We start from the raw sequence: 12,698 nt of genomic DNA, 5'->3' as shown, positions 1-12,698 counted from the left end.
CAAACTTTTTTTTTTCTCCTGCCCATACACAGAGCTCTCATGGCTGAAAAATTAAATATCCTATTACTTCTCATAAGCAAAGTTCTAGGTATTATTCTATGCCTAAGGGAAGTATAGAAAGTAACTTTGGGTTGAAATTCATACCAGAGATGAACAGGTCCAGGAGAAGCGAGATTACATCATTAGAGGATTTCATTACATCATTAGAAGGGATTTAGGGCACAGTGGGAACAAGAGTGCTGAGAGCTAGCATTTTCCGAGCTCTAATTTACAATGTGCCAAACACTGTTGCTCGTCCCTCTCCACTTACAGTCAAACACCTTGTCACAGCACGCAGGTGTCATTAATACTGGGGATTGGTGATATTAAGAATGTAGCTTGTTAGTTTCCAATCAGTGAGCCAGTGTAACTATCCTCTGTATGCTAGTGCTTTTCCTCAGAAATACAGTAAGAGCTGTATTGCTTATTTGACATTTTCTAGTAGCCACATTTAAAGAAGTAGAAAAGAAACACGTAAATCTCTTTTAATAGTATTTTAACTCACTATAATAGAAATACCAGTTCAACAAGTTATCTAATATAAAACACATTAAGGAGGTTTTTTTATTCTATTTTTCAGACAGCTCTTTGAAACCTGGTATATAGTTTACCCTTAAAGCGCATCCCAATTTGGACTAGCCACATTTCAGGTGCATGATAGCTATCCACGGCTAGTGGTTACTATCGTGGACAATATAGGTCCATAGTAAACACTGTGGGTAAGACACAAGCAAATACTTGCTCTGTAGCAGAATCCAGATGTTTCCAAGGAAATGATTATTCTGAGCTGGTCCCGAGGCCCAGAGAGCATCCCTAAGATGTGATGTTTCTTCTCCTCATCCTATCCACCTCATCTCATACCAGGCCACTGAGCAGAAGACTCTGACAACAGAAGGTAGCCCAAGTCCAGGCCACCGCATATCTTAGCCATCCAGCCTAATCTGTGTGACAGGAGCAGCTAGCTCTAAGAATCCCTTTCTGGGCAATCTTATTGATCAGAAGATATTTAGGGTTGTAGGTTCGGTGTGACATTGCCTGTCAATGATATTTATTGGTAGTATGAATTTGGCCAATTAACTAAAATGTCTTAGGCTAAAGTTTTTGCTCTGTAAAATGGACACAGTGAGAGAACTTGACTTTTAGTGTTGTATCAAGAATGATATCAGGGTGCCTGGGTGGTTCAGTCCGTTGTGCATCTGACTCTTGATTTCAGCTCAGGTCTTAATCTCAGTGTTATGAGTTTGAGCCCTGCATTGGGCCCCATGCTGGACATGCTGGACAAAGTAAGAAATTGTATATAACAATTCAGGCCAATCAGTTCACATGGTACTTGACCTATGGAAAACTGTGAAGGTTAGCTATTCGACTGTCTCCAGTGAAAACTTGGTTTTATTGTTCCTCCCATGGGGACCTCTCTAAAGGAAGATGATATTCAGTCCAGAATAGAACCATAACACCCTGCAGTATTGTCCCAAGGAACTCACATTTACACCGAAAGGGTTCAAATTGCTCGGAGTTGACTTTATATCCTTCCCGGTAAGTTTTGTCCTTCTGGTATCTCTGAGATTGGTCCCACCATCCAAAGCAGCATGCAAAGCCAAGCTTGGGTTATCCCAGAGGCCTACATGTCATCCCAAACTAGCGATTCTCAATTCCTAGTGCTAGAAGAGAGTGGTAGGAGGGCAGGGGAAGGCATGTATAATTTAGAAAAACACAGAAAGTGTTCAGAAGCACATTTACCCTGAAGCTAATGAAACTCAAATGTTAGGCCCTTGGGAGTGTATTCACTTGGTCTCTCTCTCTCTCTTTTTAAAATTTCAATATTAATATATTTTATTCACAGCGGGTTACACCTGTTGTTTGTTGCCACTCAGTTTTCCCTTTTGTATTCCAGCGCACCTTTCGCCTGATTATATGGGGATTCCGATGAACACATTTGGATTTAGGTAAGAGAAAATTTACTTCCTATATGTTTAGTTTAGGATTAACAAGATATAAAATTCGCAGATGTGCTCACATGTAGTTCAGTTCTAGCCAATCAGTTGGAAGAATGGTTTCATGGTGTGTACTCCTACTACTCACTGACAAACCTGGATTTCAGACAAGATGTAGTGCTAGATGCATATAATGACATCTGTGTATTTGTAGCAACTGTAGTGGCAGTAAAGGTGTATAGTACGGATGAATCAAGATTTGAAACGTATAGAGCTGAAAGCTAGTCCATGAAGAATCCTTCCAAATTTAACAACTCACATATGAAAGAAGCTTGACCAAGGAGTTCCCAAATTTGAACACAGTCTTAAGAATGACACGCCCAATAGTGCATCTGGAAGCTGAAACTCAATTCTAAGTTATCAAGAGAACAAAACAAATTGTGATCAGTTTACCTGGGAGGAAATACTGAATTCTCTTCCCACTGTATATATAGAAAATATTCATATATATGTGTATATTCATATACATATACGTATATATACATATGTGTGTGTGTGTATATATATATGCACAGTTTGGTGGACAGCAAAACAAGATTTATTGAGCAATAGCACAAAGTTTCCAAGGAGGGAGGCAACCTGAGAGGATTGCCCTCTAAAATAATTTTCAAGTGAAAATGGAATTAGAGTATGCCATCAAAAATATTCTAAGATAGGGCGCCTGGGTGGCTCAGTGGGTTAAGGCCTCTGCCTTTGGCTCAGGTCATGATCCCGGGATCCTGGAATCGAGCCCCGCATCCAGCTCTCTGCACGGCAGGGAGCCTGCTTCCTCCTCTCTCTCTGCCTGCTTGTGATCTCTGTCTGTCAAATAAATAAATAAATAAATCTTTTAAAAAAAAAGTCTAAGACAAAAAAATTATAGTGTTGTATTCGAAAATTAATGTGCTATTTTACTGAACTTTGTGATAGCTACAGCCTTATTTTGGTAAAATTGGAATTCGGCTCCTTTCAATTATAAATTGATGTTCACTGTCTAGTTTTGCATTTTAAATTTTGAATTGTAATTATTAAGAGCTGCCAAGTTGTGTAAGTTTTAGGCCTCAAAAACCTTGAAGTATGATCAGTTTATTATAACTTTATACTTAGAAAATTAAAGAAAGTAACACTTTAGTGAATGATTTTGCATTTATTAAAAGGGGACATGGGGGGGCGCCTGGGTGGTTCAGTGGGTTAAGCCTCTGCCTTGGGCTCCGGTTATGATCTCAGGGTCCTGGGATCGAGTCCTACATCCGACTCCCTTCTCAGCGGGGAGCCTCTCCCCCCACCCAGCCCCGCCGCCTGCCTCTCTGCCTACTTGTGATCTCTCTGTGTCAAATAAAAATCTTAAAAAAAAAACAAAAACAAAACTTAAAAAGGGGGGGGTGACATGGGTAAGAGATACACTGTAGGTAACAGCCTGTCAGAATTAAATCCCACCGATTTTAAGACGCGTAGGCAAAGAAACTTCAGATAATGATAGGTAAGCCTGTTTTCTTGTTGCATATATGCATTTAGTGGGTCTCTTCTGGTGAGTACGGAGTCTGTTTCTGTCACTGAGCTTCAGTCCCTTCTCAGACCAATGCAAGATTCTGAAGGCAGGATACAGGAAATGTTTCGCGGACTACTGGAAACGTTAAGGGTACCAAGAATGCTGTTAGATTTGCTTGTTATGTTCAATGGAATAAAAGCTGTTACAGGGGGGTGGTCAGGACCCTCTACAAACTCACCTGACTAAATGCTATTCTCTATGAAGTCGGAACTGAACAGGCAAGACTAAACCAATATAAAGGGGTTCTAGGAACCGCACTGCAAACGTAAAAAGACAAAACCCCCTGGAGACGGAGTCCAACTACAAGCTTACTTTGCACTCTATTCCTGGTGCACATGTGAAGCTTGTCTAACGGCTCTAAGAAAATTACAACTGCTTTCAAGTCACCCCCGAAATGGTAAAAGTACTTTAAACAGCAACTCTAATAACTGTCTACTGAAGCCTGAGAATGGGACTTAGCATATTAGGTCAATTAACATTCAAATACACCTTGTACTAAAAACGCCCACGTCAGAAACTACTTTTGTGGCAACTAATCTGCGTTTCTGTAGTTGGAACCAGAAGTTACAACCCCTTCTAAGAGACGGTGGGTGGCTCTGAAAAGAGCCTTTTGCAACCGGCAGTTTGCTTTACGCCCTCTCGCCGCGGATGCGGCGCGCCAGCTGGATGTCCTTGGGCATGATGGTGACGCGCTTGGCGTGGATGGCGCAGAGGTTGGTGTCCTCGAAGAGCCCCACGAGGTAGGCCTCGCACGCCTCCTGCAGCGCCATGACGGCCGAGCTCTGGAAGCGCAGGTCGGTCTTGAAGTCCTGCGCGATCTCGCGCACCAGCCGCTGGAACGGCAGCTTGCGGATCAGCAGCTCGGTGGACTTCTGGTAGCGCCGGATCTCGCGCAGGGCCACCGTGCCGGGCCGGTAGCGGTGCGGCTTCTTCACGCCGCCCGTGGCCGGCGCGCTCTTGCGGGCCGCCTTGGTGGCCAGCTGCTTGCGCGGGGCCTTGCCGCCCGTCGACTTGCGCGCCGTCTGCTTCGTGCGAGCCATCGGGGGAAACTAAAGACACACCGAGAGCCTGGGGAGCAAAGGCGAAGATTCCTTTATATACAGTAAGAGGCATTCTGATTGGCCGCGTCGTTTTTCAAAAGAACCGCGCAGTGAAATCATTGGTCGAACGGTAGCCGCATGGATGAGTTACTGGAGAATCCGATTGGATGAATAACTCCACCTCTCTCCCTCTTTTCATTGTGAATTAATATTCAAAGGTTGTTTTATACTTTCACTCAGCACAGGAGCCCTAACCAGCCTTTTAAGAAACATGCTAAATATAATCTGTGTGGGTCTGCAAATCTAAGTGAAACCTGAGATTCCGCCAGTTCTCCACAGGCTCGGAGGTTATCAATCCCGCCGGTCTGCACACTTCTCTGAGTACAATTTTGTCTTGTTACCTTCTCCTCTAGACGGTTGGGCTAGTTATTTTTAAGTAGATCTCGGGTAGCCTGGACTGCCTCTTCCTAGACCTTCGGTCATTATAGCTCTCCTAATACCGAGTTTTCTCGTATTCAACTACAAGGCAGCGTTTCCGGGTGTATTTGGAATATCACACGTAAAGCACCGGGTCTGCTAATGCTACATACCACACTGTACCGCAATAAATGATAGCTTACCTTTGTTGGATGAAACTTTTCCCTAAACAGAGAACTTGAAAAGCTTGTGCAACTTTATTATTGGTCAAAAGCAAATTTCCTTCCTGCTTGTCCATTTCAGCCCCTTGACCTTGTAAGGAACTTACGTCTGGTACACACTCAGCCCACAGTAGATGACCTGTTTCCTTAAATTTCAATGTTTTTAACTTCTACCTTTTTACAAGTTTACTCAGGATTGGTTCTACCAAGGTAGCACAAACTGGGTTACCAGCCATTCTTGTGAAAATATGGATGGCTCTGAAAAGAGCCTTTTATTTGCTGTAGTTAAGTATAAAATACGTGCTGTCTCTGCTAGATTTTTATTTGCCCTTGGCCTTGTGGTGGCTCTCGGTCTTCTTGGGCAGCAGCACGGCCTGGATGTTGGGCAGCACGCCGCCCTGCGCGATGGTGACGCGGCCCAGCAGCTTGTTGAGCTCCTCGTCGTTGCGGATGGCCAGCTGCAGGTGGCGCGGGATGATGCGCGTCTTCTTGTTGTCGCGCGCCGCGTTGCCCGCCAGCTCCAGGATCTCGGCCGTCAGGTACTCGAGCACGGCCGCCAGGTACACCGGCGCGCCGGCCCCGACCCGCTCCGAGTAGTTGCCCTTGCGCAGCAGCCGGTGCACGCGGCCCACCGGGAACTGCAGACCCGCCCGCGACGAGCGCGTCTTGGCCTTGGCGCGCGCCTTGCCGCCCTGCTTCCCGCGTCCGGACATGCCAGGCTAAATTAGTTCAGCAACCAAAATTCCGCAAAAACTCAAAACACGTTAGTAGCTACCCCCCCCCCCCCAAAAAACCTCTTTTATAGGCAGCTCAGGGATGAGCCTACAAGCTATCCCATTGGTCAAACTCTGTTGGTCTGTGTATCCAATAGAAAGAGAGACTGTTTATCCCTTGTTTGCATAAACCCCTCCCCAGAACGAAAGATCTCTGATTTTATCCAATCGGAAGTGAAAATTCTTGAAACTTCATTTGCATTGAGGAACTATAAATGAATGAGCTCTGGACCTTTCACGGCACTAACCTTTGTTGTGGTGAGTGCGATTCCTGTTTCTACAACTCCTAGGAAAAAGCCATGCCTGAACCTTCCAAATCTGCTCCGGCCCCGAAGAAGGGCTCCAAAAAAGCCATCACTAAGGCGCAGAAGAAGGACGGCAAGAAACGCAAACGCAGCCGCAAAGAGAGCTATTCCATCTACGTGTACAAGGTGCTGAAGCAGGTGCACCCCGACACGGGCATCTCGTCCAAGGCCATGGGCATCATGAACTCGTTCGTCAACGACATCTTCGAGCGCATCGCGGGCGAGGCGTCCCGCCTGGCGCACTACAACAAGCGCTCGACCATCACGTCCAGGGAGATCCAGACGGCCGTGCGCCTGCTGCTGCCCGGGGAGCTGGCCAAGCACGCCGTGTCCGAGGGCACCAAGGCCGTCACCAAGTACACCAGCTCCAAGTAAGCGGCTTGTGATTCAACCCCAAAGGCTCTTTTCAGAGCCACCCACTTTATCAGTAGAGATCTGTAACCACCACTTCGTTGCGGTGTTAAGTGCAAGTCTGTACCATTACAGCTTTTGTCCTAAGGAATCTAATCCAAAAATGATCTTTGGCAAAATTTCAAGGCCTTGAACTGCAAGCGGAATTCGGTTCTGGGATGTAATGTGCAAAAGGGCTATTTAACTCCTTTTTTTCATCCCAGGTTTTGTTTTCCCCTAAAGCTTAGGATGCTTGTAAGTGCTCACTCTTGTTTTCCCAATGTTTACATTTTTGAAAAAGGAAGATTTTCCTGCAGGATAAGGAAGTGGTTAAAGGTTTTCAGAATAGGGACCCTCAGGGCATGATTAATGGAGACTCGCTGTTGGGAGGAGGGCGAGATCCGGGCTGCGGGAAAGAAGTAGGGCTTATACCTGGACCCTAAATTCCCTTTCGTAAAACACTGGGTAGATAGACGCCCGTGGTTCTCGTGGGCACTTCTGAGATACACCTTAAGCTCTTTGCGCAGTTTAAAGGGAATTACTCTAGTTTAACACTAGAATTGTTTACCGATGGCAACAGCCAATCTACACCCGTTTCAATTTTTCTTGTGTCCCAAGATTCCGAGGTCCCATTTCCCAATCTGAGTGTTAATGGTTTTTCGAGAAAGCCACTAGAAGGGCGGGGGCGATGGCCCTCCAGCTCTAGGAAGGACAAAAGGTTTGAATTTCCCGCTCTTCCCTATCGCGCCACCTTACTGGCTGGCGAGGAGGGCCTCGGTTGGAGAGGAGGATGTGCTGATTTTTCTTGGTAAACCTTTATCAAAGAAACCAGACTTCAAAAATAATTCTGCAAAGACAGAAAATGCCTTGATGAAGAGGAGGTAATGGGGAGGTCTAGGTCCGGGATTGGGGGAGGGGAGGAGAATGGGTAGGACTCAGCTGTTGACAGCCGGTGAAAAAAAGGAAGACGGTATTTTTTTCATCAGTCTGTGAGCATTTTATGTAGTTGACACACAACAGTGACTTTGGATGAAGAAATAAAATATACAATAGAATTTCTTTAAAAGGACCCCTTTATGAAGAAAATTTAACTTTAAATGATCTTTTCCCAGATCTCAAATGTCAGCCCACAACTGTATGAGTACTTCAGGTCAGCAACACAAAATACAGTTGTGAATGAGACCCTGGCCTTAAAAATTAGTAATTATAAAAAGACATATTCTCTTGGGGCGCCTGGGTGGCTCAGTGGGTTAAGCCTCTGCCTTCCGCTCAGGTCATGATCCCAGGGTCCTGGAATGGAGCCCTGCATCAGGATCTCTGCTCAGCGGGGAGCCTGCTTCCCCCTCTCTCTCGCCCCACCTGCCTCTCTGCCTACTAGTGATCTCTGTCAAATAAATAAATAAAATCTTAAAAAAAAAAAAGACATATTCTCCCTACTCCCCCTCCTTATTTTTTTAAATTATCAAACTCAGGCTACACGTTAAAAATCAGTGACCTTTATGTTCTGACCCTGGTGAGGTGAGATCTAGGTGGTAATATTTCTCATCCTGTTCAAAATGGTCTGAGGTAGGGATAATTTTTTCCTCAGCTCGTCCTTCAAAACTTTTGCCTACCTTCTTGCTTTCTACCTTTCATCTCTCCTCCATGATCCCCTTCCCTCCTAACATTTGATTTTTTACATAAAAACTTTACCCTTAATTGACAAGTTCAAACTAAACTGGGCTTTGTAGACTCAGACCTAGGCTTTTTTGTCATCTGTACTGAATACCTGGCTGATCTCTAACAAGTGAAAGTAGAATTAAAAAAAAAATCCAGCTGCATATGATGGGGGGCCAATTTTGGACACAGCAGAGCCAGCAGGCGAGCCATCCAAGTAAAATCCTACAAGGCTTTATATACCCTCTTCCCTAATAAAACACCCGCATTTTTCTCTAAAGGCAGTTTCTGAGTAAAAAAGCAAATGAGAAAAAAATAGCTTGTATTACTTTCCTGATTATCCTTGCAGCCACGGGAAAGTTTTAGTTGCCTTCCTGTCGAACGAAGATGAGCTGGAGACAGGAAGAGCTCGATCTGTGCCCGATCTGGATCTGTCCCTGAGGGAAAGGGGAGATGCTCTGGGCTAAGTTCTGGGTGCCAAGAACAAGACAGAGGGGGTGGGGCTGGAGAGACTTTTAATTTGGAGGGAGGTTGAAATTTTGGAAAAGACACATAACAGGGGGTCCGGAAAGTGTTCATGATTTGGGAAAGAGGGCACAGTTAGAAATGGAACGCCCTGGCCCTGCTTCCTGGCGGATGAGAGGACACAGAATTCTCAGCTCTGCCTTCAGCATCTCTCCGCAACATTTCATGTCTTTCTTCTAGGCTCTTCATTTCTATCAAATAATATACACATTTAAGTCAGTTCTTTTTAACTTCCTTGTAAAACAATACCTGCCCGTTATTTTAAAATAACAACCACCCCAAATAATTTCAAATAAACAAATGAAAATCAACTGTAATTCCATTACCCAGGACATTTTTGTCATCAATCTTCTGGAAATTTTACTTTGTCTATATATATATACGGGTCTATATGCATATAGATATATGAGTGTCATATGAGATCACACTTTTTCTTATCCTTTAAAATTTAATAGAGATCTTGTTGCCAGGTGAACGGGGAAACCCTGGGCCCTGGGGACTTTACTCCGCGCATCCCAAAGAGGTGACCAGGTTCTTGGTCTTGTCACAAAAAAAGAATTCAAGGACAGACATGCAAAACAGAGGACAAGGGACACAGGCGGAAAGGTTTATTAAGGTTAAAATTATACCCTTGAGATACGAGAGAGAGAAGGAGCTGCTCCCCCTGCTTTTTCCACCTCACTTGCTCCGGGGTTTCCGGTCGTGGCGCCGCCGTCTTGGGCCTGCCCGGTGGGATCCGGCTTCTCGCGGACGCTGCCAGGACTGGCGGTGGCCTCCTCCTTGCTGGCCTCCGGGCATACCCATAGATCCTCACTAAATGCCTATTCTAAAAGTACCAGAAAGAGAGCTATTGTCAAGGATAACTTTTTTATTTATTTATTTTTTTAATCCGAAAGACTTACCTGCAGGGCGGGGCGTACAGCTGATGAACCCAACGTCTATTCTTACCTTCCTGTGAACGGCCAGTCTCTCCTCCGAAGCCCCGGGTCCCCATTCCTTAGTTCAGGATGGCCCACGAGCCTCAACTGCCCGACTGACTTTTGGGTGTCCTGTCTTTGTATTTGCTTTTCTCCTATTAATCTGACCTGCGTCGAAATGTAATTATTAAACCAGCCAAAGCACCTAGAAAGGAGGAAGGGAACATTTTTCCACCGCTACGTTACCGTTGCTGGTTCACAGATGAAAACAAGGCACTTGCTGAGGTCTGTGTATTTGATCACTTTTTATGTATTTGCTCTCTCAGTTATTGAGGGAGGGGTGCTGACCTGCCTCCCTGTAATTGTGGATTTGCTCAGTACGCCACGCAGTTCTACCAGTTTTTGCCTCACGTATTTTGTAAGGCTGCTATTTGGTGCTTACACGTTTAGGATTACTCGGTTTGGGGCGCCTGGGTGGCTCAGTCGGTTAAGCCTCTGCCTTCAGCTCAGGTCAGGATCTCAGGGTCCAGGCATCAAGCCCTGTGTCAGGCTCCTCACGCAGCAGGGAGTCTGCTTCTCCCTCTGTCTGCCGCTCCCCATGCTTGTGCTCTTTCCCTCTCTCCCTGTCAAATAAATAAATTTTTTTAAAAGGATTTCTTGGTTTTCTTATTAGACTGACCCTTTTGTCATTCCGTAATGTCCTTTTCTATCTCTGGTAAGTTTCTTTGCTCTGATTTACCTACGTGATATTAATATAGGCACCCTTGGTTCCTTTGGTTGATATTTGCAAGGTTTTTCTTCCTCTACCCTGTCATTTCAATCTGTATGGGTAGTTATATTTGAAGTGAGTTCCTGTCAACAGTAAAGGGGAGCATTATTTGCACCCTAAAATATGCCTCTTTGGCAGAAAGATTACCTAAAGTGATTTTTTTTAATAGCAGACATTAAAAAAGCTTTGAAAACCTAGTAAAAAAGTTAGCCTTTTGTAAGAGAAATTTACATTTACAGGGGAAATCTGAGTTTGCAAGAGTGTTTCCCTCTCTGTGCCAGGAAAAGAAGGATGACTAAAACTGTAAGAACCCAGTGGAGAAGGCAAAAACTTAAATCTGCCTAACAACCATAACCTTGTTTACTGTGCTTTGCCTGGTAACCTCCCAAAACTGTCCTCCCCACCCTCCATGCTGAACATGTTTTGCCTTTAGCTGGAGATGGTATTTAAGGTGGTGGCTTGGGGCCATTTGAGACGTTACTCAGTACTTCTTGGGTCTCCCCCTTGTATACAGGAGGTACACACGTTATTAAACTTTTGGGGGGGGTTCCTTTTTTTTTTAAAGCTCTGTTTCCTCCTGTTAAGCTGTCTTGTATTACTGGGCGGCGGGGGCGGGGGGGGGTGTCTCAGCTAACAATCTAGAAGGGTAGAGGGAAAACTATTTTTCCTCCCTACAGCAGCATCCATTTGGAGCCTGTACTTTTATCAAATCAGCCAGTCTCTGTTTTTTAATGGATGTATTTAGACCATATACATTTAGTGCAATGACTGACCTTGAGGGGGTTCAGGACATATTACCCCAAAAGATGGCACTTGGACATACTGAATATCTTAAGCTAGAGGTGTTTGGGAAAACAGCAAAGCAAGGTTACTTTGACTTCCTCTCCCTCAACCCTCTTCCCTAAAGGCAGGATTAGAAAAACATCACCAGAAAACAGGGAATTTAGGACTGAGAAGACTCTATGAATAAACCTTGTTACTTCTTCGCCATTTACTACCTATTGCCCAAACTCCTTTGTCTTTTCAGTTCTTTAGAAATTTATTTCGTTGTCTAAAAGTATAAAAGCTTCCTGTTTGGGTCACTTCTTTAGGTCTTCATTTTTTGGGGAAGGCTCCCACGTACATGTAAAAATTCCAATAAAATTTATATGCTTTTCTCCTGCCAGTTTATCTTTGTCAGTTTAATTATCACACCCAGCCAGGGACTCTAAAAGGGTTTAGGAAAATTTTTCCTCCCATACGTGTTAGGCTTTAAGTTTGCCATTTAAATTTTTGTTTTCTGGTGGGTTTTTTTGTTGGTTTGTTTTTAATTTTTCCCTCGCTATTGTTCATTTCTCTGTTTTCTGGGTTCAGCTTTCCTGTGAGCTACTTGAATATTTTCTTGAGACAATTTGAATTTGATTCATCTATGGTCTTTGGATAGTTTTTTAGTGGTTGCTCTAGATATTACATACACACAACATCACGGTCTACTGGTATCCACATGTTACCAGTTCAACCTTAGAAAGCTTGTTTTCTTTTAAATCTTTTTACCCTCTTTTGTTTATAATATAACTCTCTGAAATATTTCCTCTATGTACATCAAGAACCACATCAGATAATATGAGAAATTTAGCTTCTAAACATAATTTAGAAAACTCATGAGAATTGTATTTACCTATATTTCTTTCTTTCCTTTCTTCCTTCCTAATCTTCCAAAAATCTCATATCATTTCCTTTCTTTTTCAAGAACTTCCTTTTGTCATTCTCCTATGGAGAGATATGCCAGCAAGAAATTCCACTTTACTCCATCTGAGAATATCTTTATTCCCTCACTGATTCCTAAAGGACATGAAATTCAGAGTGACAGTACCAGTTTCTTTCTTTGAGTTCTTAAAAAAATGTGACATTGCCTTTTGGCATGTGATTTCTGATGAGAAATCTGCTGTCATTTGAATTGACTTTTCCCTTTTCTTCCCTTTGTTCCCCCTTCCCTTTTTCTTCTCTCACTGCTTTCCAGGTATTTTGTGTGTGTTTAGTTTGCCTGGGTTTGATTATGATGTGTTTTATGTCAAGAATGTGTTTGGGTTTATTCTACTTGGGGGTTTGTAAAGCTTCTGAAATCTGTAGGTTTACATCTTTTGT

General features: G+C 43.9%; 3 protein-coding genes across 3 annotated transcripts; 1 reads left to right on the top strand and 2 right to left on the bottom strand.

Moving 5' to 3' along the window:
• Positions 1-4,190: 4,190 nt before the first annotated feature.
• LOC308344770 (histone H3.1) lies at positions 4,191-4,601 on the bottom strand (the record flags this gene model as incomplete). The annotated part of the gene is made up of 1 exon (XM_080806537.1): positions 4,191-4,601. One exon carries the CDS (start codon positions 4,599-4,601, stop codon positions 4,191-4,193), a length of 411 nt encoding a protein of 136 aa, XP_080662663.1.
• An 894-nt stretch (positions 4,602-5,495) lies between these two features.
• LOC308344769 (histone H2A type 1-B) lies at positions 5,496-6,006 on the bottom strand. Its single transcript, XM_080806536.1, has one exon. It carries the CDS (start codon positions 5,950-5,952, stop codon positions 5,560-5,562), a length of 393 nt encoding a protein of 130 aa, XP_080662662.1. The 5' UTR covers positions 5,953-6,006; the 3' UTR covers positions 5,496-5,559.
• Positions 6,007-6,311: 305 nt separating this feature from the next.
• On the top strand, positions 6,312-6,692 carry LOC308344709 (histone H2B type 1-B; the record flags this gene model as incomplete). The annotated part of the gene is made up of 1 exon (XM_080806455.1): positions 6,312-6,692. The coding sequence occupies one exon, from the start codon at positions 6,312-6,314 to the stop codon at positions 6,690-6,692; it is 381 nt and encodes a 126-aa protein (XP_080662581.1).
• Between the last annotated feature and the right edge of the window lie 6,006 nt (positions 6,693-12,698).

Source organism: Martes martes (assembly GCF_963455335.1).
Source record: "Martes martes genome assembly, chromosome: 6".
Classification (NCBI taxonomy): Eukaryota; Metazoa; Chordata; class Mammalia; order Carnivora; family Mustelidae; genus Martes; species Martes martes.
Note: the sequence above shows the minus strand (reverse complement) of the source record. Positions and strands in the feature narration are given on the sequence as shown.